We start from the raw sequence: 26,020 nt of genomic DNA, 5'->3' as shown, positions 1-26,020 counted from the left end.
TCTGTAGGTCATAATGATATCATGAAGGAACAGAAAATGGCTTTGTGCTGACATCAGTCCCCAGTGTCTTTCAGAACTTGAACTCGTGGACAGCGACACAAAGGGAAAGAGGCCTATAACGCACTGGCTCAAAAAAGGAGAGGATGGCTAACCCCCGCTAACCCCTATCACCACCTATACACACACACACACGCACGCACGCGCACACGCACACACACACACACACACATCTCGTGCTTTGTTCCAATCTCATTCTGTTCTGCTGGTTTATGTCCTGTTGAATATGCAATGGAAGTTCGAAACCTCTTATTTGAATTAGCCTAAAAACGAAATAAAGACTGAAGTAGGTCTACCTGTGAGTGTTGGTTACATTGTAAAAACGTTTGCAGTGGATTATTTTGTCCGCTTATTTACAGTCGAATTGTTTATTTATTTATCGTTTTTAAAAAATAGCCTATATATAGCCTATATTTGTTCAAAAATCTGTTTTTACGTCTGGGTAGACGGTGCCTGAGTAATTGCAGGTTTGGATCAATGGGATGAGGAAGTCTAATCGCCAGGGTGGTTCATAAATCATTTCGGCAATGTTGTATCCCAGCGCACAATGAAAAGGGCGGTGGCACTGGCTCTGACAAAAAGAAAAAACGACTGTGCCGAATGCATTTCTCTGTGTAAATGATACTGACAACTCTCTATCTGCGGTCAGATTTGAAGATAGATCGATTGATAAACAATCTAATTGTTTTTTCGGGTTGACCAACATTTTATTTTGATTTGACGCTGATTTTTATCGGAGGTGCTGAAATGCAGCCAGTTTCGTTTGTGCGAGTGGCTCCCCCTCCCCCGTTGCCCACAGACACCATCGCACAGAGAAAGAGGGAGGGGGAAGAGAGAGAGAGAGAGCGAGAGAGAGAGAGAGCAATAGGCAGAATCCGTGAAAGGGAAACAAGAGTCAGCCTTGCTGGGAGGAAAGAGGAATAAAAAAAAAGCATTACCGCGGAAGACAAAGGAAAACATGGATGCACAGGAAAAAAATCCCTTAAAACAGGCACCTGTACCAGAGAGGATGCTTTGGTCGTCCTGCACATAGTCGGGGTTATGCATGGACTATTCCCCCGTTTTTAATGAGGCGGGTGGGGACGCACAGCAAGCTGAAAAGGCGGAAAGCTTTCTCTAACCCGTCTGCGAATCCTGCCTGCTTGCGATGGCTGTTACGGCACGATGCTGTTACAGCATAAGGGAGAATGTGCCTTTTTCTTTCTATTTGGTGATTTTTGTACTCAGTGGCCTTACAAATGCACAAATACGGTACACCATTCCAGAGGAGCTGGAGAACGGGGCTGTGGTCGGTGACATTGTCCGGGATTTGAATCTGGACCTCCGAAAACTCTCCACCCGACGCATCAGAATCACTTCGGACAGTGGACGGAGATATTTCACCATAAATCACAAAACCGGGAAGCTGCTGGTGAGTGACCGCATTGACCGAGAGACAATTTGTGAATTCAGTGGCACCTGCTCTCGCAACCTGGAGGTGGTCGTAGAAAATCCGCTGGAGGTGCACAACGTGGAGGTGGAGATTTTGGATGCCAATGATAACGCGCCACAATTCCCTCGAGATGAATATCAACTAGAGGTGTCGGAGTCCGCTCTCACCGGGTCCCGGTTCCCCATTGAGGGTGCACAGGACGCGGATGACGGCTCCAACTCGGTGAAGCAGTACCGCCTGAGCCCAAACGATCACCTCGCTCTGGACTCCATCAAACCCTTTTCCAATAGTAAGCACATCGAGCTCGTCCTCAAAAAGCCCTTTGACCGCGAGCAGACGCCTTCTCATCAGCTAATCCTGACAGCGGTGGACGGAGGCACCCCGCAGCGAACTGGCACAGCCCAAATTAATATACGTGTCCTTGATTCCAATGACAACGTGCCTGCGTTTGACAACTCCGTGTACAAAGTGAAACTGTCGGAGAACTCGCCCAAGGGTGCGCTGGTGATCAAGTTAAATGCAACAGATCCTGATGAGGGCTCAAATGGGGAAGTTTTTTACTCCTTCAGCAGCTATACACCAGAGAGGGTTAGACAGATGTTTTCTATGGACACAGACACAGGGGAAATTCGGGTGAAAAACAATATAGATTATGAGGAGACAAACTCCTATGAAATGTACATACAGGCAATGGACAGGGGGCCAGCCCCGGTGGCAGTGCACTGTAAAGTAGTGGTGGAGGTTTTGGATGTGAATGACAACATTCCTGAGATTGTGCTGTCTTCACTCTCTAGCCCAGTACGTGAAGATGCCCGGGCTGACACGGTTGTAGCATTGATCAGTGTAAATGACCGTGACTCTGGACCAAACAAACAAGTAACCCTGGAGATCATGCCTCATCTGCCTTTCAAGATCAAGTCCTTCCGGAACCATTATACCATTGTCACCTCCGCTTTCCTGGACAGGGAGACCATCTCCTCCTACAATGTCACTGTCACTGCCATTGATGGCGGCACTCCACCCCTGTCCTCTCACATGACCTTCAAAGTGGATGTTGCAGATGTAAATGACAATCCACCTCGCTTTGAACAGACATCATATACTGTGTATGTCACAGAGAACAATGCTCCCGGTGCCCCTCTGTGTGTAGTGAAGGCCACAGATGCTGATGCTGCAGAGAACGCACGCATCACCTATATTGTCCTCAACGACAACAACCATGGCATCCCTGTAGCCAGCTATGTCAGCATCAAGCCCGATACAGGTGAGGCCTATGCTCTCCGAGCCTTCGACTTTGAGAAGCTGAGAGAGTTTCACTTCCAGGTCAAAGCCCAGGACAACGGCGTGCCTCCCCTCAGTCGTGTAGCCACCATATATGTTTACATTATGGATCAGAATGACCACATGCCCAGGATAGTCCACCCACCCGCCAACGGTACACGCACCACAGAAACGCTGATGAAAAACGCAGAAGCGGGCGTGCTGGTGACCAAGGTGGTGGCGTGGGATGGTGACGCGGGGCAGAATGCTTGGCTGCTGTATGCCCTGGAGCAGACCAATGCAGACCTTGATCTGTTCAAGGTGCATGAGTACACAGGCGAGATCCGCACCACACGGCGTGTCATTGAGGACAACTCCACCTCCTTCCTACTGACAGTGCTGGTACGCGACAATGGCCTGCCACCACTTTCCTCCACCGCCACCATCCATGTGCACGTAATGGAGCTGCCACCCAAGCTGACCCCTGACCCCAAGCGCATCATCAGGCCCCACAGCCCCCTAATGTTTTCTAATGTCACCCTCTACCTCATCATCGCCCTGAGTGCCACCACCTTTGTCTTCCTGGTCACTGTCTTTGTGCTGGCCATTGTGCGCTGCCATGCCTACTGCACCCAGCCTGGCTCCTGCTCCCCATGCTGCGTATCCAAGAAGAGTATGCCAGAAGGGGGCACCTCAGCTGGTGGGGGTGGAGGAGGAGGAGGGGGAGGAGGGGGATGTGGGGGTGGGGGTGGGGGTGGGGGTGGAGGTGGAGGAGGAGGAGGAGGAGGAGGAGGTGGAGGACAACCCAACAACAATGTGGCGCTGCGCCGCGACCTCAAAGTGGAGCCGCACTATATTGAAGTGCGGGGTAATGGGTCTATGACCAAAACATACTGTTACAAGACATGCCTGACTGCCACGTCAGGGAGCGACACTTTTATGTTCTACAACACGGGCCGGCCCCACAGTGGCACCTGGGGCTCGGGCTACGTCACCAGCCAGAGCGGACAGAGCCAGATGTTTGTACGGCGTCTCAGTATGCCAGATGCAACTGCCATTCAGGTGTGTGTCCGGGTGTATCTGTGTCTTTGTCATTTTAGAGCGCCTCACAACCACTAATGACACACAGAGCACAAGCCAGAAAAGAAAAACTCTTAGTGAGTTATGGTTCAGGATTTGCTCTAGGGTGGTGTTGTTGCGGAAGGATAGCAGTTGACATTTAGGGTTCTGAAGCTGCAGATGCCTTTAATCTATTTTTCTGGATTATGATTTTTTAAGTAAAGCATTTCCCTCCTGGATTTTTACATGTATTATTTTTAGTGTTAATTGGTAAATGTGACCATTTATCAAGCATTTATTCATTTGTATACAACCTGTCTCTTTAAAAAAAGGAAAACAAAAGTCAAAATTGGAGTGCCACTCCCAGGATTCTCTTAATGCTATTAGTATTCTCAATCCATTGTGATATTATCTGTAGGGAATGCGTAAGGTTGAGGGAAGAGATGCAGTACATTTTGTTTATGTTTATGCATCTATTAATAACTTTACTGATTTGTACTTTATGTACTTTGAATTGTCAAGTCTTTATCTTAATGTTAGATAGGAGGCTGGAATACATAAGTGTGGGTAGCTTCTCTGGATTGTGTGTTTGCTTGAGTGGGTGGGTGGGTACACTCTGCTCTCTGCTATATGTGGTGGATGGCGGTGTGTGTGTGTGTGTGTGTGTGTGTGTGTGTGTGTATGTGTGTTCATTCCTGGCTTGCTAGAGAGTTGTTTGTTTCTGATGATTCAGGGTATCAGAGGTTTATGTGCTTCTCTCCTCCACAGTTGTTCAGAGAGCTGTCATCAAAATGCTCTTCCTCATGTATATTCAGGGAGCATGTCTCTCTCCTCCTATTCCTGATGTCACTCTTTTTTGTTACCATCCTCTCTCTCCCTCGCTCCCTCTCTCTATCTCTCTCTGTCTCTCTCTCTCTCTCTCTCTCTCTCTCGCCTTTTGATTACATAGTCTAGTGAAGAGAGACAGGAAAGAGTGGGAAATGGGGGGCGTGACAAATTCATACCCAGGACATCACTGTATGGTATTCACCTTAGACCACCTTAGACTGAGTCACCAGGATGCCCTTAACTGAGAATTCTAATGTTATGAATGCTGAATGCTATTTCAGTGGGCCAGTGGGTTTGGAGTACTTTGTACAAAGGGAGACAAGGGAGACATCTCTCAGAGGATTAGTTCATGCTCTGAGGAGCTTCAGTAACTTGTTCACTTGTGACCTCACATACCCAGTCTTATTGGTCCACTGTGGGCAATGTGCCACATCGTTCTAGTCCAGTGGGCGTTCAGTGGTCATCTCTGGACAGAGGGACAGTCTGGGCATTAGTGCAGCCCTCACCAGAGGGCCGCCAGTCCCACTGCACCAAAATCTCCCCTTCGGGTCACGTACCTCTCTGGTACAGAGCAATCAGCCACAGTTTGAGAATTGGTGAAGATGGCAGGAATGAGGCAGAGAGTCTCTGAGTTGGATTTAGATCAGTACTTGTACTTAATTCACTGAGTTTCATGGTATTTTTCCCATGTAAAAGGTTGATGACAATATGCACCGAGTTGTTTGCATAGTCTCTGGTTGTAGTAAAACAAACAGTATTAGGATCAAACAATCACCATTTGCTTTCTACACAATCATGTTTGCCCTACAGCCTCTATGGGGTTGTACAGTGCAAAAAAGGATAGAGAGAAAATATGTGATAAAAGGAGAAATAAAGTAATATTTAAAGTAATTGTTCCGTTATCCCCCGGCATTTTCCTCATTAAATGCCAGTCATGTTTGCTCTTGCTATGTAATTAACTGGCAGCGACGTGTTTCTCAATGCCGTGCCTGGATTGGTCGGCTCTGTGAAGATGAGGCGGGGGGATGGAAGGTGATTGGACAATGTGTTGATGGCGGAGGTGTGAGCTCTGTATCCATGCAAGGAGTGTCCATTCAGAGGCAGAGAGAAGGAAGAAGGAAGAGAGAGAAAGAGAGATGAGAGAGGCCAAACCTAGGGTGTTGTTTATTCCCTGATTTACAATATGCAGCCAGGCAAGGGACGGAATAGACTGAAAACCCAAGGGAATTTTTCTCTCCCCAAAATTTGGTCTCTCCCTCTCAAATGATAAAACAGAATTAATTAATTTCTCATTATCACTATGAATCAGATTTTTATTTACATATACTGAGTGTGGGCTGGTAATATTCTACACTTTCCTCTGAGTCTCTATTTGTTCCTGTGAATGTCTGTGTGTATGTCTTCCCTTGGGAGTGTATCAGACTGCGGACATGTTTAGGTTCCAGATGCTTGTGTCTAACCTGCAGTGCTAGTGTGTGTCTGTTTTCTTTTACCCCCATACACACCATACGGCCATGCAGACCAATTTCCCTTCGGCCACTGCCATGCCACAGCAGGGCAAACACTTAGCAAAGCCGTTTAGTCCCATTTCCGGACAATCTGGCCTCATTTTGAATGTTTTTTCTCTCTCCTTGTCCATGGTACAAAATGTACAATTAAGCTAGTGGCCTTTGTTTAACTGTGATTTTAGGGCAATAATAACATTTCCTTCCTTAATATCAACCTGAACATGATTCCTCAGCTACCGATTGCGTTTTGATTATCTTCAAATTACTGATTACTGGTCTGGTTCCTGTATTGATGAGTGTCTCAGATGCTGCAGTGTGGAGTGCTCTGTGTCCCTGTAGACATTTTGCTCTGTTTGAATGACTCCAGGAGGGATACCAGGCCTCTCTCATTAAGACCAAATATTGGATTTCAAGGGTGATGAATGTCCACTGCAGACTCAGAGAGGTCAATGCAGCTTCAACAGCAAGTGAACATCTGTCATATAGATTTGAAAGGAAATGGGTCTCCTATTAACTGCAAGGCAGGGAGAAGTGAGTATTTTCACTGGTTGTCAGATTGGTTTAGCTCTATCAATGGTTTAGGCTGAGATTAGAGCAAATGTAATCTCATTTTAGTTATGCGGTTAGGTTAACAGCCCATTTTGCTGCACTGTGAGCACGATCATATAGAAGAATATCAACCACCAATGAATTTCAGTCCACATTCATTTGATCTGGTTTTTTGAGCATGGTCCAATATATATATATATTTGTATCTCTATGTATTTGTGGTAATAGAAAGACCCTAGAAACCCAGCAATTAGAATCTCATCTCATGTCACCAAAGAGTTGAATCGCCAGCAGACACGCAGAGGTTGTGGTGGTGTGGTGTCCCTCTCTTGTGATGCATCTGTGTCTAGATGCAGAGCCGAGGGGGTTAAAGTGATATCTCCTTCCCCTCCCCCTTCTCCCCTTCCTCCACCTGTGACCTTCACAGGAGACAAATGATGGAGAGCGGTGGGTGGAGGGTAAGATGTGGAGCGGGCTACATACAGTTACCATGGTAAGATCTGTCAGGCCGACTCAGGCGGACTGCATGCTAGTGACACTCCAGGTTTTGATCAGGGTAAAGAGGATATAACACAGGGAAAGAACTCAACAGCAAGGGAAAGAGGGTGGTGAATATAAAGAGGCAGAGCAGAGGAAGGGAGGGGGGGTGCGGTGGAAAGGAAAAATACAGAAAAGGGTGGAGGTGGTTTAGAGAAACATGCTATTACCTACTGTCACAGAAAAACATCTTCATAGCTCAGTAATTTTGTGATGACAGCGTCTCACTTTGAAAGCATAATGAAGAGGGAGGGAGAGAGACAGGTGGACACTGCAGCCTCTAATGGAGTCTATCAGCACGTACAGCGATGTGAGAGTTCTGCAGGGTCTCCATGGTAACAGACTGTACCATCTAGCCTGAGTGGACTAACCCGGGACGAGTAGCCTCAGGGCCTATGTGTCACAGAGCCGGGGTCAGTGGGCTGGAGGAGTAAGATCTCTCAAAGTCATACTTTCTCAAAGGACACGGAGGGAATTAGGGAGGGAGAGGGAGGAGGAGAGGGAGTGAGAGGTGGGAGGAGACGAGCCACGCTACAAGCTTCAACTCATCACTCACTTTTCTCCAAACGCAGGAGCAAGCTGTCACTGTTATGATGAATGTGTGTGTGTGTGTGTGTGTTTGTGTATGCGCGTGCGTGCTATGCATGCTCTAGCAGTTCTCGCCATAATTTATTAATGAGATGGTATTGGGTTTTGCTTGTGTGATTTTGAGCAGTACTTAAGACTCAGTTCCTTTCTCTCTCTTGCAGCCCAAGGCGCCTAATGCAGACTGGCGATACTCAGCCTCCCTGAGAGCAGGAGGCGTAATGCAGAGGTAAGCCCCAAAAAATCTCTCCTGTCACTCTGCACTAAGTATCTGTAATTACTTTAGTTCACCATTCATAATTCACCAGTATTCCATGCATTATACCCAAGTCATGAGCTACTACTCCCACTGAAATGGCGATGGAAATCAACATACCTAATTCACCAGCCACTTTCATCCACCACGATTTGTGAAAGAGCACACTATGGCCCCAACTGACACTCACATTATGAAGACCTAAGCAAATAACTGTATCCTGTACCATTTCCCTACTGATTTATATTTCCTAACAAAACAAATCCATTATTATCTTGATATACCAAGTGCATAGAATTTACAAGGAATTTTACTTTTATGTCCTTCGCATTACACTGAGTTTTCTGAACGTATATTTATTTGTCTGGACTGCACATACAGTACTAGAACAGGTGGACAGGTAGAGATTCAGTGAGATGTCAAAATATATATGTATCTATGCAATCCTATTATCCTTGAAAACAATGGACTGTGAAATATGAGTGACCATATGAGAGAGATAGATAGTAAAGAGATGTGCAGTAGGACATGTCTCTTTCAACATAGCCATTAGACAGATGGAGAGCTGGCGGGAGGGAAGGGTAAGCAGGGGGTCAGTGATGGACGGAGGGGAGGTAGTCAGGTGGAAACTTGGCCTGTCAGGGACATGGGGATTGCCGCATCACCACACCAGGGATCACATTACCCATAAGGCACTGGGCTACTACCCGCTGTGGGATCAGTGGGGCCTGACCCAATCAAGGGTCATGCTAATGAGGTAGGGGCAAGTTAACAAGCAGTGCCAGGCTTAACAAGATGGAGCTAGCCAAGTGAACCAGATCAACCCACTGCAAATAGGCAGGTTTGTAGTGCTGTATCCCCCCGAAGAACAATGATATAATGTGTGTGTATATACAGTATATACAGTATATATATGTATAGGACTGGCTAACCAGTCCCTCCGTCAGGGAAAACATAAGTAGGTCATCTGTCATTGCCCCTCTCTCTCTGACACACACAGATAAACACAATACATATGTAAACACACACGCACACAAGGGTATCCCTGTGGCTATGGCGCCATTATGGCAGAGATGACGGCCACATGAAATGACAGAATGGACAATGCTTTCACAGCTCTAAACAGCGTCTGTCTGTTGCTGCTCAGAGACATGGGTCTGCAGAGGCCTATACAGTATGTGTATGTTTGTGTATGTTGTGCATGTCTCACAGTATGTGTTACTTTATGTGCACTGATCTGATCTGTATTTGAACTGTAGTGCTTCTGCCCAGTCAGTATCCAATAATGCAGGCCTGCTTCCTTTGTCTAAGTTGATATCAAACTGCAGAGTCACATAATGTGATTTACTCAGCATGTGTACTTCCATTATGCATGTCTGTGTGCGAGCATGTGTATGCACTCATGTGTGCACACTCGTGCATGTGTGTCAGATTAATAAGAGTGTACCATCTGAGTGTCATTAATGTTACAGATTCCCTCATAATTACAGCAGGGCTTAATAAGAGTTAATGTGCTTGGGTGAACCAGTCTAACGTATTAAATCTTTCTAGTCACTCACTAGCACTGATGCCTTTTAACTTGACTATCCCCAATTCCCCATTACCAAGCCCCACTGTCTTTTCATCTATTTATACTCTGACATGATCAGAGCTTGTTTGAAACATTTATAGGAGATTTTATAAATCACACCCAAACACCAATGGCATTGACCTATTTAATTTCAGCCCTTAATGGAATGCACAGAATTTCCCCCTAATTGCACTTTGTTAGAAGCTAGTCTATGGATTCATTTTGTGATCGCTGTAGCTATGATATGGAAAAAGAAAGTAAGCCAGATGGGAATGTGTTAACGCTGGCAGACAAGGAAGAGGCTTGTGGTGACAGACAGGAGAAAGTGAGATGATGAGGGAGAGAAATCAAGACTGGCATTAGCTGAAAAGCGTATTATCAGTCCAGTGTTCACCATTAATAATTGATCAGTGCATCTCCATGACTCCAGTGCTTAGCAGCATTTAAAATGGCCTCCTTCACCAAATCACTACTCACCTCTTCACACAACCGTCACACATAAACACAAAGACCTCTTACACACACACACACACACACACACACACACACACACACACACACACACACATTCACTCAGAAATAATACTGTCATATAGAAACAAAATAGAAATACAGGATGAAAAATGGCTGAGGTGGAAAGAGAGGGGGAGATGAGGGAAGGGAGAGATGAAACAAGAGGAGGAGAGATGAAGGAGGAATCAGATAAAAGAGGAGCCAGGAGAGGATGGGGACAAGTCTGTAATTGTCTGACCTTGACCCCACAAACACACACACATAGCACACAGACACACACTAAGCTCAAACACAGCAAGAGCCATACTTAAAATGGTGGTGATTCCATTTTCTCCCCTTTCCTTCTCTCCCAGTGTCTCTATTTATTTCCCCTATTTGTATTTTTTTTCTATATTTTTTATTCCAGTATCTCAGTATTCTTACTCTGAGAATTTTTCCTCCTTTCCATTGTGTGTATATCATTTTATAAAAGGATGTTAAAGATCAAGAGAAAAGAACTAATCTGAAATATATACATGAAGACTGTCTTGCATGTGAAAAAGGAGATGAAAAAGCATAACCCAATACAGCTAGAAAGAGAAAGAGAGACAGAGATTTGGATCAACAGCACTCAGCTGACCTAAGTGAAAGTTTAAACTTCAAGAGACCCAGTTTTAGACTCAGGGACAATGGAGAGAGGAGTGGGCAGGTGGATTAAAATGGAACAGCAGCAGATAGGGGTTGAGAGTTAGAGCAATGCTCTATAGACCATATGGGCAGGTTTATATATTTATCTGGGGATTTCTGGGCATATTCTGTGTAGTGCCATAGCATGCACACACACGCATGCTGTCCCATAATTCACTGTTCTTTCTGCTAAAACAAAACTAGATTGAGAGGTCCTTAATCCTTTGCCAACACCCAACATTCTGAATGTTACTATTCAGAGAGTTTTTGCCCTCCATGGGTGGATCATATATGAAAGCAGTGAGCCTTTGAAAAGTGACACAAATTTCACCTGGACCTTCACATGATTAAAACCTCATACTCAGAGCTTGCAGTTTGAGAATGAAATCCCTTCCTTTTATGGAAGTGAGAGAGACGGCGAGAGAGGGAGAGAGACTGCATTTGCAGCATCCCTTTGGCTGTTTTTTAGCACAGCAGAGAGCAGGGTGTTTTTCAGTAGAGGGGAGGGTGTTGAAATCCCACAGGGCGGGTGTGAAAATGTAAGAACGTCCATCTGTAATCCCTAATCCAGAGAATGGTAGGAATATGTAGGGTGAATAGTTTAATCCTAATCTCAAAGTTACATTCCTGCAATGGTGTTCACCACCACCCAACCCCCACACCCCCTTCCACACACACACACACACACACACACACACACACACACAGAATTCCAGGTTTTAATTTTGTAATGTTGTGTATTATAGGAAGCATGTGGAGGGGAGAGGATTGGGTCTGTGGAAGCTTATGCTGCAGTTATATGGGACAGCCATAATACAGAGTCTACCATTACACTAAATTATGTGTGTGCGTGGTTGTTTTTTTTGTACAGCTTATTTCAACATAGGATAAATGTGTCTGTGTGTATGAAAATATCTTTCCAGTGTGTAACATCTGCATGCCTGTGTGTTTTGTGTTCCAGCTCGGTGCACATGGAGGAGTCCTCAGTGATGCAGGGAGCCCAGGGGGTTCTGGTTCAGAACTGGCCTACCGTGTCCAGCGCTGCTGGTAAGAGGACTGACCCAGAGTCAGTCGACCCACTCTGACCCAGACCAGTCCCAGACTGACCCGGTCCAACTTAAACTACACATAGAATCACCTATACTGGCATATGCACAGAAAAAACAAACAAACAAAAAAAAAGATATTACTCAAGTCAAATGTCCAAAGTATGTTCAAGCATAACCTTGACCACATCAGGGCATACCACCAACAAAACTTAAATTAACGAAAGAACAGCTATATTTGACACACAGGGACCTGGTCTAGTACTTAACTAATATCATATTCACATGAAAAAATAATAATAGTGCTAATCCGCGACCCAAGACGCAAACATTCCATGAGACAGGCAAAACTATGACAGATGTTGTCTACCAGCATGGCTAAGACCATTTTATACCAAGTGCATTCCTGCAAAGCTTATCAAACCAAGGGAGAGTAATAAAGTGAGTAATACAGAGATATCCGCTACGAGATCGCCTTGACCCACTCCTCAAACTTCCCGCTACCGCAGGGACAGGAAATCACATGTGTTATGTAGGCGTAGATGGATATCTCTGCTCTCTGTAACAGGAAAGGAGACAATAGAGAGAGGGAGGGGGGGAGAGAGAGAGAGAGTCAATAGTTGATTTGATTATCATCAGGATGTTTACAGAGGCATAAACCACTGAGCCACAGAGGACAAACATTAGAGAACACATTAGAGAAGACTACTAAAACATAATTACATTCCCTCTCTCTTTATTGTGGATTTCTCTCTCACTCCCTTGCTCTTTTATTCACTCACACACTTACTAAAACCACATCTACACACACATACATAGTAAACACACATACCCTTGCTGTTCTTTGAATGGCATTAATGCAGTCAGGTGGCAAGTGCCCATGCATTTGTCTCTAACTGCCATGACTCTGTGTTGGGTTTGATGAGCAAGGTCTTGGTCTCCTCATCCTTCACCTCTTGACTTAATTATCATACAAATTATGACGATGAAGATGCACTGCATAGTCCATGTCAGTGCCTTCTATAACATATGTGAGTTAAGAAGAACTTGGCTGTAAACTGTTGACTTTCCACAAAATGACAAGGAAATGGGGGCAAAAAAGAGTAAAAGGGAAATAAACAGAAAGGAGGGAACCGAGCAGAGAAAATGAGAGTTAAGAGAACGAGACAGAGAGATATAAAAAGAGAGAGAGAGGACTGGGGTGAGGATGACGGTGCAATTACAGTACAGATAAAGAGGTGATTTGTTGTAATTAAGAGTGTGGAGATGACCTGGCCCTGTGTCTGTTATAGACAGGAGGCGGTGGGCTGGGCAGGCTGACAAACTACCCACACACTCCCTCCTTGTCTCTTCTCATCCACTGTCACACACACACATACACACACAGCCTCCTCCACTCTGCCATCGATTTCTTGTCTTGGCTTAGGACGTACAGCCTGCAGGCATTTGAAAATACGAGGGATGGTGAGAGAGAGAGAGAGAAAAGAGAGAGAATGAGAGAAAAAGAGAGAGAGAGAGAACAGGTAGTGGAGTTTTCATGTTGGGGGTACAGAGGCAGGTCAGGGGAATTAAGTGAGGATGTTAGATGGGCCAAATTAAGGAGTGGCAGTTCTAAAATTACTATATGACTAACTTGGAGAGCTGGTAACATTTGGGAAGATGTCTGTTGTCTGATGACGATCAAAGAATAGGTTTGGAACAACATGTTTTTTTTTATTTATATATTTCTCTATTGGGCTTTTAGCAATGCATTTTGCTCTTGTAGGTTAACTGCATACCAGAAACCTAATTGCCAAGGGTTATCTAAGTTTTCACAGTCACACATTGCATACACGGCTAACCTTGATTTTCGTAAGGGCCGGCTGCCCCTTGTTTAGCCCCTTCTGAGCAGGGTTAAGAATAGCATTACTAGCTTAAGGCTGACCGTTCCAATGCAAAAAAAGGGCTAAATTAGCCTCAGGTCATCTTTTGGCATAGGACTAAGGATAATTCTGGGTTAAGCATGTCAAAAAATGTGAAAAGCACTTATTTCTGGAGCTGCCTTACTGGGGAACAAGATTGAGAAAGATTCTTTTTGGACTTTCAGGTTGATTCTGTTTACCATGTGAAGACCTGTGTTAAGCCCCAGAAATGAGAGAAATGGAGATATTGATTCAATGTGGCCTGTCACATCACTGAATGAGTCATAGGCTGTGCTATTTATAACTAAATCTTCTTGTTTGTTAGGCGGACCGCTGTCCTTAGGTGAGGAACAGGAGTATATGGGTGTATGGAGAGTTGGTTTGTGGGAGTTTGGTTTGTCGACAGGATTGTTTCCACCTGGGTGTTATACCTACAGGGTGCTGTTTTGCCTCACAGTCTATTTTTTGCCTCGATGTGAGACAAGGAGCCACAGCCGACAACGCCCCTGTTTCTTCCCCTGGTTTAGAGAGTGTGTGTGTGCGTGTTTGTGTAGTTCTATGTGTGCGCATGCACATTTTGTTTTGTGTCTTTGTGTGAGTGTGTGTGTGTGTGTGTGTGTGTTTTGGCTGCCTGCTTTGTGTGCTGCTCCTGCTGTGACAGATGGAGTGCAGCCCACGCCCAGATTAACAGACTCACATTAATGAAATCAGGGTTCTGCATGCTGTCTAACTCTCTCCTCGCTTCCTCCCTATCTCTCTCCTCTTTCTCTCTCCCTCCATTTCACGGCTCTGTCTCTAAACCAAGGGCACATAGGGATTCAGCGAGAACTGTGCAGAATTGGAATCATCCCCTAGAGAGAGAGAGGGAGAGAGAGAGAGAAGGGATGGTTGCAAAGCAAGGGATTGAACAGAAACAGAAGAGAGAGAGAGAGAGAGAGCAATGAAGGTTAAGGTGGATGGGAAGGCAGGGAAGAGATGGACATTGGCTGTAGGGGAAGAAAGTGACAATGAGTAAAGAAGAGTGACTGACAGAGGCAGGGAGTGCAAGGGAAAGAGGGAAAGAGAGAAGGCTGTATGAGGCTGCTGTTGCTAGGGGAGAGTGGCTAGACCAGACAGAGAGAGGGAGAGAGAGAGAGAGAGAGCTTGCAGCATTATTCTCCATCAGCACAAGCACTGTCACCACGACTCCTACCAATGTCCTACCGCTTCACTGGAGGATGTAGTTTCCACGGCAACCATTCATGGCCCCGAATATGGGCGAGAGAGAGAGAGAGAGAGAGAGAGAGAGAGAGAGAGAGAGAGAGAAAGAGAAGGGTGGGTGGGTGGAGGGTGTTATATAGAGGGGAGTGCAAGCATATGGTGTGGGACAAAAGATACTGAAGGAAGGGGGCATTGGGGAAAGCAGAATGAGGCAGTAGGTATCAGGTGAAGGATAAGACAAAGGGAGGTGGCGACTGACATGCAGAGACACAGGAACAAGAACTAAAAAAGAAAAGCAAGGAGTGATAGAGTTAAAGGAGGGAGGGATATGTTTAGAATGAGAAAGTTGGTGGTAAGAGGTGTAAAGGGAAGGTGGGGAGAGGGAGAGAGCAAGGGAGTGAGTAAGGGAAGGAGAGTGACCTACATACACTGGGGCTGTGGTTTACTGCAGAGGTGGAGGCAGGTTTAGTGTTTTCTGCATCATGATGACACACACACACGCACACACACACACACACACAGGTACACACGGAGGAACAGAGAGAGCCTGGTTTAGCAGTGACAGGAATCAGCAGCAAACACCTGTCAAAGCAAAGATGAGCACAAGGGGTTGAGGGCAAAAGGCCAAGTGAGGGGGGGAAAGGGTAGATGACTGTAGAATGAATAAAGGAGAAGAGGATACTGTACTGGCGATTTATCCTTTTATTGCTTTCATATGAACTGTTATTGAGTATTTGGGACCATGACCAATTACCTTACCCTATAGATTTCCTTACTTTTTCCAGTCTCATCAGGAAGAGTAGGTAAGGGTTTGGAAAAGGAAATTCCATGACATTGGCCACTGAAATGGTTTTTGACTCAAATCAGATGATCAGTCTGTGATGGGTGGATAAATAAGAGATAGAGGCAGTCACCTAAATGCAAGGCTGGATGTCATACTTTGTCACTGTACTCTCTCAGTTAAGGTGTGTGTGATCTGAAAAGATTTGTGGTGGGATGACACATTGGAAAGGCACGGTAGAACTGTCTAGAAGCTGTCAGGGACCTTTTCATTCTGTTTCTGGATCCCTCCTGTTTCTGAACCCCACCTATTTCCTATTCCTGACTTCAGTTATTTGCTTTCCTTTATTGTCACTGTTTTCGTTCCCATCTTACTCTCTCTTAAGTCTCTCTCTCCCCCCTTCTCTCTAATTCTCCATTTGTCATGTCACAATTAATGACAGTTTCGTCCTTATTTAAGTCACTGCTCTCATCTAGCAGAGCAAGGTCTTAGCATCTACACTTATTAACATACACACTTATACACTTATACACACACACACACACACACACAAACACATACACATTCACGTAGTAGCAGTGTTTTTTTTTTATTGTGAGGCTTAGTACTGTCTCTTGGGATAGCTTGTCTCCACCATCTGCCACATGATCCAGCTGGGATCAGACACCAAGGTGTGCAACCTGGCATGAAACAAACGCACAAACACACACACACACACACACACAAACACACACACTGCTGTACATTCAAATATGCATATGTGGAGGCACACTCTTTATAATTGCTGTTAAAATCTCACAACCAGGGAGCACAATTTTATTTATACCCATAACACTTTTTTTTTCTATTTTACAGTTACCAGTTTGGGGAATATATGCTAATTTATGCAGACACACACATACATTCTTCTATCACCACCCAGGCACAGCGATGAAAACACTGACGCATGAATAAGAATTAGGTTTTGAATAGACGGGAGAGTCACATTGTGTTTTTATCAAAATGCGCAAACACACAAAAACACACACGCACATACACACAGGACAGAACACAAGCAGGGCACAGGTGTTTTCTCAGAGAAGGGTGTGGTCCCAGCTGAGGGTTGGCTATCATAACAATCCCAGATTTCTCCAGCACTGCAGTGCCCCCCTCAAAAAAAAGAAAGAAAAAAAAAGAAAAAAAAATCTGCACCTTCAGGATCTTTTCAGCCATTTTTTACCCCTCCTCCCTCGCTTGCATTTGGTGGTGAGGATCGTGTTTCATATCTGCATCCTTGCACTTCCTGGCACCTCTTCCTCCTCCTCCTCCTCTTCCTCCTCAGCTCGTTATGTAACGCTGCACTGCGCTCCACTGCGCTTCTGCCCAACCGGCCGATGGTAGGGCGAGACAAGGGGATGAATAAAGTAGACGTGGCAAAATGGAGCTCGGATGATTTAAGTGGCTGTGAAAACCTTGGGCAGCACAGAGGAGCGAGGAGACACGCACACAGAGAGAGGACTGTTGGGCAGCAACTGAGATAGATCGAGGGCTATGGAGATCAAACTTAGGGAAAGATACAGAGATAATCACAGACTGTAAAGTTACAGATTACAGTGGCTTGCGTCACTATAGGATTTTAATGATGATTACAGAGGCAGACTGTGGGGTTGAATGTAGACAGTGTGAGTCAGATACACAGACAGAGAGTGAGAGAGAGCAATGGAGAGAGTTAGAGGCAATGGTCATCACTATGAAAAAACAAATCATGCTTGTCTCTAATGTGCCTGGTAGTGATCACTGATGGACAAGCTGTTTAACTCCCAATCACATTAATGTTACCATAAACATTGATAGGCATGATTAAGGCTTTGTCAATAACTGGGAGGGACGGGTGTTGGCTGGCGGAGTTTTCACGCTAGATTAGATGAAAGGTCAGGGGAAACAAGAGATAGAGAGAGGGTAGCAGGGAAAAGGGAAGGAGGGAGGGTGTGCGAGAGAGAGAGAGAAGAGAGAGAGAGTTTTTGCTCTGCAACAGCCATCGACAAATCAGATAGAAGCAATGGCTGTGTGGGAATCAGCGCTGGGTGAGGCGTGTGCCTCTGTTACCATCCTGAAGGAAAAAAGAGGCAGAGAACACGCAAAGATAAAGGGCGGATGAAGAGAGGGAAGAAAATGAAAAGAGACAAAGAAGACATACAAGTAGACAGACAGGAAGGATAAAATATAGACAGGTAGTGACAGATCTGTAGTTGCCGTCCAAATCCCCCAGCTTCAGCATTGGGGAGGGTAAGGTCAAAATGATATATCTTGTTAGAAATGTATAAAAAGAGTACAAAAGGAATATCCAAGCGTAGGGAAGGGTGTTATAGTGTGACCTTTTCGATTGCACCAGATTTTTACACAGCCGGACTGACAGGACTGGACTTCAGAGTACTGTATGTCCCATTACCTGTTGTTATTATTTTTTTAATCCATCAGTAATGTCTTTGACCCTGTATAATAGACCTACCCTGCCCTGCCCTGCCCTTTTCCATCTGTCTGCTCGCAACATGACTCATCACTCTCTGGGGTCCTGTTTTGTTTAGGAATCTAAGTTTGCATCGGGGGCACTGGCGTCTCATCAAATTCCTGCATTGTTTTACACAGGCAATTTCTTAAAGGCAAGAGAGGGGACACTTTAGAGCAAACCACGGCCAGCATTCCATGATTATTCTCTATTTTTTTCAATTAGAATTTTCCTGCTCTGTTTTCTCCTCCTTTTCTGCTCTTTTTGCCTTGCTTTTGAGAGTGTAGAATCAGGGTCATGTTACTGCTGGGGGAGTCAGATGAGGACTTATTAACTGGGGGAAGACTCTCCGGTAACACTTTCTATGAAGCCAGTGTCTATAATACATTATAATCATACTTATAACACATTATAATGCCATCATAATGCATTATAAGTATAGTTATAATCATGCATAGACAGTTATAATGTTTTATAACATTATAAACACATTACTTACAATCTGTTATAAAGCTTTTTCATTACCACTTAAATGAAAAAGCTTTATAACAGATTATGAGTAATGTTATAAAACATTATAACTGTCTATGCATGATTATAACTATACTTATAATGCATTATGATGGCATTATAATGTGTTATAAGTATGATTATAATGTATTATAGACACGGGCTTCATAGAAAGTGTTACCAACTCTCCCGTTGTAAAAGAATCTGACTCTAGCTGTCTGTGTGTCTAGATGTGGAGAAAGCAGCGACTGGATCCGCCCTCCCTCCCCTGTCCTCATCTTCTCTGTCTCGGTGTCAAACTCGGTCTACTCTGCAACTCTTGCAGCTGTGTTGTCGCAATCAGTGAAAGACTTATGGCAATTGTGATGTGGAAGAATTCAAATGCATGGCCCATTTAATTCTTGTATGGTGGCCCCAGTGTCTCATTTTTAAATATATCTGAGGGAATAAAACATGATATCATCTGTGCTAGAGCCAGTGTGTGTTTCCATTCACACAGTGGGTGAAATCGCTGCCACTGGTGATGTTATGCCTCATAATATGGCACTGTGACTGGGCCTGGCCAGCTTCCCTGCAGATAGAGGGGCGGGTGGCTGTGCAGCAGTGTGTTTCACTCTATAAGACTGATTAAGATTGTATGCCAAGCAGGAGACGTCATGCTCGCCACAGATTTACTCCCAGAATCCTTCACTGTGAGCAGGTCTCACTGAGAGTTGGGGATTGGGATGGTGAAATAGGGAGGAGAAATAAGTATGAGAGAAAAGAGGGATAAGAGAAATGTGGATGAAAGGAGGTATAAAAATCAGGGAGGGAATAAGAGAGGAGTATATAATATGAGAAAAAGCGGACTAATAAACTCCATCATATCTCATATATTGAAAAGTATTAATGGTACTTATTTGTTACTAAATTAAACAATTAAATTAATTAACAATTAAACAAACACAATGTAGCATTTTAACACACTAACACACACACACATTCACATTAACTGCATACTAGATACATGTTCTGTCTCATTGATGCAATGTAGAATGTATGTGTATCAGAGTCAGAGATTCTGTGTACGAATGCCTCCCCATGGCCATTCAATCACTATCTGCAGTATCACCCAAGTCCTCATGATCTGAGGAATTTCAGCTGACTGATTGAACTACTGCCCCTCTGCAAAGAGACGGACCTTGCCTTAGTCCCTACAGTACATTCATATTTTACAGTTAGAATTACAGTTGTGGGTCCAACTTTCCCTTTCTCTACAGAATTTAGGCCACTATATTTGGGATGACACAGTCCATTTTGAGTAAGAGTTGCAACATGAGGAAAATTGAAACTGAAAGTAGACGGAATATGTCAGAGCTGGTCGGGTAAAAGAGGGGTGAGACAGGATGGGAAGATGCTCTTCTCTGCCCTGGGTATCATATGAGGTCAGGCTACTTCTTCCAGACACTGTTCCTTCTGGTTGGATGGAGCCCTGCTCGGTTAATCTCCCCTTTGGAAAGAACTCAGAAAAAGAGTCAGAGGAATAAAAGGAATATGTGAGGAAAGTGTTGCAACTAGGTCATTGCTGTGAGGAAAGAGGCAAAGTGATGGGGTGTGTTTTGCTGGTAGGTTGAGTGTGTTTAGTTTTGTTATATACTACACACCCGCACAAGCACACACAGACACACACAAGTGTGTAAAGTTCTGAACACCATCCTAAATGTAATCAGGTCTGCCATTGACTAAATAACACATAGTAACAATGTGTTGGCTTTCCAGTGTCCTCTTTATTTATGTACATGCTCCCACCCTTTTAATGGCGTTATTTACTTGTGTGGAAGAGAGGTCCGTCTCCTTCGGCACTTGATGGGTTGGCAGGGGCTGTGACAAGTGTCATTCTGCTGCAGTGAGTCATGGGCTCTAGAGACTAAAGGTGAATGCAGACTGTGAGATTATCCGTCTTAATGCCGTCCCAGACAAATTTTTCACGTCTAGGAAAATCTTTCGTCATGAACAATAGTTGTCAGTCTTTGTTCGTTCAGTATGACCAGATCAAGGATAGCTAAGAGTCCTAGGCTCCGCCAAAGTTCTGGCAGTGTCAGAAATTTGGGCCCATATTCGTGTAGTATGACGAATGCCATGACACTCTTCTGGGGAATCACCAATTGGGGTCACGGTAGGAAATTATGGCATATTAGCGTGCCAGCTGTATAAAATGTAAACAAAACCAAACATGTCCAACTCAAAAGTAAAGCGTGACGAAGGTTCCAAAATCTGTTGACATATAATAAAAGAGGGCAGACTCCTCTGCTTCTTGAGGCAAAACATTGCTGTCATTACCGCCACCGCCTGCTGTTTCACCAACACCATTTTTAAATTCTCCGGGTCGCTTTTTTCCTGCGTCAGACACAGGGTGTCAAAACTCAGTTGGTGTGTCATCGGCTGAAGTAGGACACAGCCTCATCATTCAGCCAATCACACAATATGACAATGGAACAGCTTCAATTCAATTCAGGCTAATAATCAAAATTGTACTTCTCTCCAATCGCACAGTCTGACATAAAGTGAATGCAAAAGACGATCACAATCACACAGTCTGCAAACAGCTTAAGGGAGAACTAGAGTGACTGGTGGCAATGAGGAAAGGCAGGCTCTCACCTGTCTGTTAATCAACTGGAGGCTATTAACCTGTACAGCTGGAGGATGGGGCACCCAGACACCTTATGAGACAGTTCACTGGTTTAAAAAAAATAACAAACACATACATAGCCACACACTTGAGCAAACACACAAAGACCACAGTGTGCCATCATTGTGCTGCTATAATCTGCATTTACTGCTCTGGCACATATCCGTGATGAAAGTAAAATTTTGGCTTTCTTCCAAAACATGCGTGTAGTGTGTGAACAGTCTATTTAAATTCCATTAAACTACCACAGCTCTACTCCCTGACCTTTCCCAGCCTCTAGCATCATGATGGAGGGTTTGATGTCTTATCCGACAGTGCCGAGGACGTTAGCTGCGGCCAGGAGGGAGCCTTTGATTTGTTGCCGCTTAACAGCCTCCTCTTTGAAACCTCCCATTAAGTTTCACCACCTCCTCCCCTTTGTAGCATGTCATGGCTGTTCCACGCGTAATGCCTGCGATTAGTGACCGATTAAGGATATCACAATGGCCGCTGTGGAGATCAGTGAACTCTTGCTGCAGTCAGAATTTTCACACAGTGTGTCTGAAGTGTGTCGCCATTGAATGATATGTGGTTACAGCCTGAGACCTCTAGCTTTTTAAATCTCCACCATTTAGTGCCTGTGGAAGTATAACTAACATGAGCAAATTTGACCATGACTATGACCAAGACAGTTATGGTACAAACAGTGATATATCTTATAACGACTTCATCATTATGTAATAGCCATATCTGTTTGATGAAAACTAAATAGTAGATGGTAAATAATAACCCATCATCTATCTCTCTCTGTTACTTGCAGATGGTGAGGGGGGAGAGGTGTCCCCCCCAATGGGAGCTGGCGTGGACAGCAACAGCTGGCACTTCCGCTACGGCCCAGGTGGGCCTGGTGCCCCCCCACAACACCTGAAACCTGGCGAGGTTCCCCCAGAAGCCTTCATCATCCCTGGCTCCCCTGCCATCATATCCATTAGACAGAACCAGGGAGGAGAAGATGACAAGAGTGATTTCATCACCTTTGGAAAGAAAGAGGAGGCCAAGAAGAAGAAGAAGAAGAAGAAGGAAAAGAAAGACAAGAAGGATAAGGGCAAGGATGATGGGGATGAGTAGAGGAGTAGGAGGAGAAAGAGTAAAGAAGGAAAGGGCGTTGTTAAAACAGAGGTACCAACCAAAGTCCACCGGGCAAAAAGAAAATATGAAAAGTATTATAGATTTCCCAGCTCCACATTATCACATATTTTCACTCTTAATATTTTAAAGCTCTCTCTGTTGTGAACCTGGCCTTATCAAGATTTATTTTACCTCTAATCTCTTGCTGAGGTAAATTATTAATCTTGCCTTGATGACAATAAAATGATTGATTTTCCTCCATGCCCCCTTGTGCCTATGCACCCTGAGCCAAATCATGTCTCCGAAGGACCGCTCTTGCCCTCATCCTCTGTTTTTTACCCTTTCACCCACTGGGCACGTTGGCACCTCTGTCTTACCCCCTCCCCAACCGTGATGTGTAAACCATTCTCTCTGAGAGAAGACAAATACTTTGTACTACAACAACAACAAAACGCTCTGTGCCAGCTGACGAAAAAGAGAAAAAAGGAAATGTCAAGAAAAAAGAAAGTAACCAGAAGAAACACAAAGATTGAATAAAATGTATGTGATCTGCAGCTGGACACATACAACTTGTAAATAGCACAGGAGAGTCACTGAAACTAAGGCTAATATGACACTGCTGCGGATTCCTCTGGTGTTTGCCAACAGTGTTCCCTGAGATCGCAATGAAAACACATGCACACACACACACACACACGCATACTCACACACACTCAAATATGCAAACACGAATACACACACGTATCATGACAAAGTGGACACTGAAAGCACTGAAGGCCTAGAGAGAGATAAAAAGGAGACAAAATCAACCAACATCAATGAGATGTGCTTATAAATAGACACTGCAAGCTTTTTGCCCTGCACAGTCTCCTTTGCGGTGCACATGTGTACATCAACTCTCTCAGGATGGAAGCAGCATCCTCTGCAGTCACTCCTTGTCTGCTCACTGCATTTTCAAAGGACACAGAGAGTTACATCTCTAGCAAGAACCCCAACTGCTTAATGCAGAGAGCAACAGAAAGATGGAGAGATGAGAAGATACCTGAAATTCTCCTGAGGACCACGGAGAGGAGAGTCCAGCTGAGCTGGCTTGTGACTCAGCCTTCAGTCACTGGACTCTGATGAAACCTTGTAGAACACCAGGAGGGTCTCAAGCTTTTGATAATACCTTCTCTTCTCCCCCTTCCACTCAGCAAAAGCCTGACGCTTTCTGCTCTGAATGTTTGGTAGCAACCAGTCCTTACCTGATACCCTGATCTTACCACTGCTCACCTGCCCGTACTTGCCCTAAGCTACCACAAGCTACCCTCTCCTCCCCAAGACCCAACTGCCTTTCCCCCATTTTCACCCAGCCCGCTGCCTCTTCATGTGATGATGAAATTTGTGAACTCTATCTCTTTTAATTTGTTCTCTGAGGAGACAATTACCTACTTTCTTATGTTCTTCTTTTTTCCATTCAGCTTTAACAGCAGTGTTTTTGCTTGTCATACCCACCCCCCTTTACCCTCAATCACTATCCTATTCTGGCCATTGGCATAGACTACCCCCAACCCCCCTCTGATCCCCTGCTCAGGAACGATCCTGGGAATGGCCTACTCTGAACATTGTGGTGTGCTGGCAACAGCATGGAGTAATGTGGACAAGGCCTGGGGAAGCCCAGTCGGGGGTCTGCGCCGTGAACTCTTGTCAGACGTCTCTCTAAGTGCAAAACGGTTCAGTGCTTTTAACTTGTGAATACTACAGTACGCTGTTCATTTCCTGTTTGTAGTCACTGATGAGAGGGGACCAGGTGGGATGGGGCAGAAGACAGGGGTGGAGGTCTGGGACGAAGTGAGGAGACAGGTGCCGTGGGCTGGCCCTCCCCTTCCATGTACCAGAGAATAAAGTTCTTCTTCTCCAAATTGATTGTTTAGGATTGTTGAGTCACATATTGGCTTTTATGTACGCTGTAAATGTAGCGTAGGCTTTTCATAGATTGTCTCTACATTAGTAAATGAAACCTGCTAAAAAAAAAATATGGGCATCTAGGGATTCCCATCCCACAGCTCTATCCCACCAATCCTCTCTCAGGAGGTTTTGAAAAGGGGCAGAGACATGCCTCAGACCTGCTTCTATTGGTTCCCCTCCCCTGCCTGTAACTTGTTGCCACGTCCCCAAAGTTTTGCGGCTCAATATGACGTCACTCCACTAAGTGGCTGCTGCATGTACTGCTCAAAGGAAACACATACTATATAGAGAAATATATATATAAATAGATAGATGGCTATGATTTTATTCTTTTGTATTATCATTTTACTTCATGACTCGCACAGGAGATATTTGTATGTACTTCTGTCTCTGCCAAGCATCCTCTACATACTACACCCTTCACACTCCACAGATGGTGGTGTTGTATGGCATCAACTAAACCTCTTTAGATATTTGTAAATGCTATAGTGTGATACCCTCGAACGCAACGTTTTTTTTTCCTTTTACCAAATATGATTTATGTTTTTGAGAACAAGCAAAGAAAAAAAAAGAAAAAAAAAAAGATCACTCTCTGTGTCCGGCTTTGACATGACGATCTAACTAACACTGTAATATTGTAACTGAAATATGTATGATCCTATGATGAGCTATCTCTTCCCTTTCACTCTACTTTCAACAAAAAAATGAAAAATGACTGAAAAAATATTCCAATGTAAAAAAGGTATATGTAGTGTATGCTTGTGTTTAGTGAGCGTTCATGCTGTCATTCTTTCCCAATGTATGGTGGTGAACTATGGTGGCAATGTGCTGTCCTAAATGGATCAGCACAGATCTGTTGTAAAACCCTTTTTTGTACACCCGCTCATCAACTGTAACGGTGAAGTAGTGAATTTCATTTATTTTCTGGCTTTCTTTTTTATTTTACCTAAATGGATACAGTGGTAATGTGTTTTGTTTATAAATCACTAATAAAGTTTTCTTTCTTAAAAATGAGATTGAGTTTGTTGTCTTGGGAGCATTTTTTTTTTTTTTGAGAGTTGGGAGGGGTTAAAATATGTAAAAATGTGTAGATACATGGTCACACATGAATAATACACCCTTATTTTCTATATTATATTCTCTGTCTCTCCCTCTCTCCAAGAGTTTTATTCCAAAAATGTGATATCAGTCAAAATGTTACACACACACACGCCTAATGTTTGCTGTAGAAAACTGCATATTAGAGAACATATTACAGAATATTATTGAAGTTAGTTAATAGCTTTGTTTAGGCATTTGTTAACAAAATGGTAACCTTTAAGAGCATGCAGTTCATCTGTATTATTGACATACTGTGCGATGAATGTGTTTAAGTGATAGCTTTGTGGAATCAAAGCATTCATTAGAGTTCTGCTCACGAAGGAGGCTTGTTGCTCAGGAGAGACACACAAGGGCTGATGACGAAGACACAGTCAAGAAGAGTGAGAAAGAGAATTGATCTTTTAAGTTGGATGGAGAGAGCGCACATCTCGTCGCATCAGTGAGAGGAGGACAG

At 44.3% G+C, this 26,020-nt stretch overlaps 1 protein-coding gene across 2 annotated transcripts in view; it reads left to right on the top strand.

Moving 5' to 3' along the window:
- LOC139916068 (protocadherin alpha-C2-like) overlaps positions 1-25,479 on the top strand; it is a 44,074-nt gene extending 18,595 nt beyond the window's left edge. Inside the window, exons 1-4 of one of the 2 annotated variants that reach the window (XM_071904854.2) lie at positions 1,205-3,811; positions 7,980-8,044; positions 11,782-11,867; positions 22,211-25,479. In XM_071904854.2, the coding sequence (XP_071760955.1) occupies positions 1,205-3,811; positions 7,980-8,044; positions 11,782-11,867; positions 22,211-22,518 (3,066 nt within the window). In that variant the 3' untranslated portion in view covers positions 22,519-25,479. Of the gene's footprint in view, positions 1-1,204; positions 3,812-7,979; positions 8,045-11,781; positions 11,868-22,210 lie in introns of those variants that run through there. The other variant, XM_071904855.2, reaches the window with a different exon arrangement.
- Positions 25,480-26,020: the final 541 nt, after the last annotated feature.

This window comes from Centroberyx gerrardi, chromosome 16 (assembly GCF_048128805.1).
Source record: "Centroberyx gerrardi isolate f3 chromosome 16, fCenGer3.hap1.cur.20231027, whole genome shotgun sequence".
NCBI lineage: Eukaryota > Metazoa > Chordata > Actinopteri > Beryciformes > Berycidae > Centroberyx > Centroberyx gerrardi.
The sequence above is the reverse complement of the archived record's forward strand: the minus strand, read 5'-3'. Positions and strand labels throughout refer to the sequence as shown.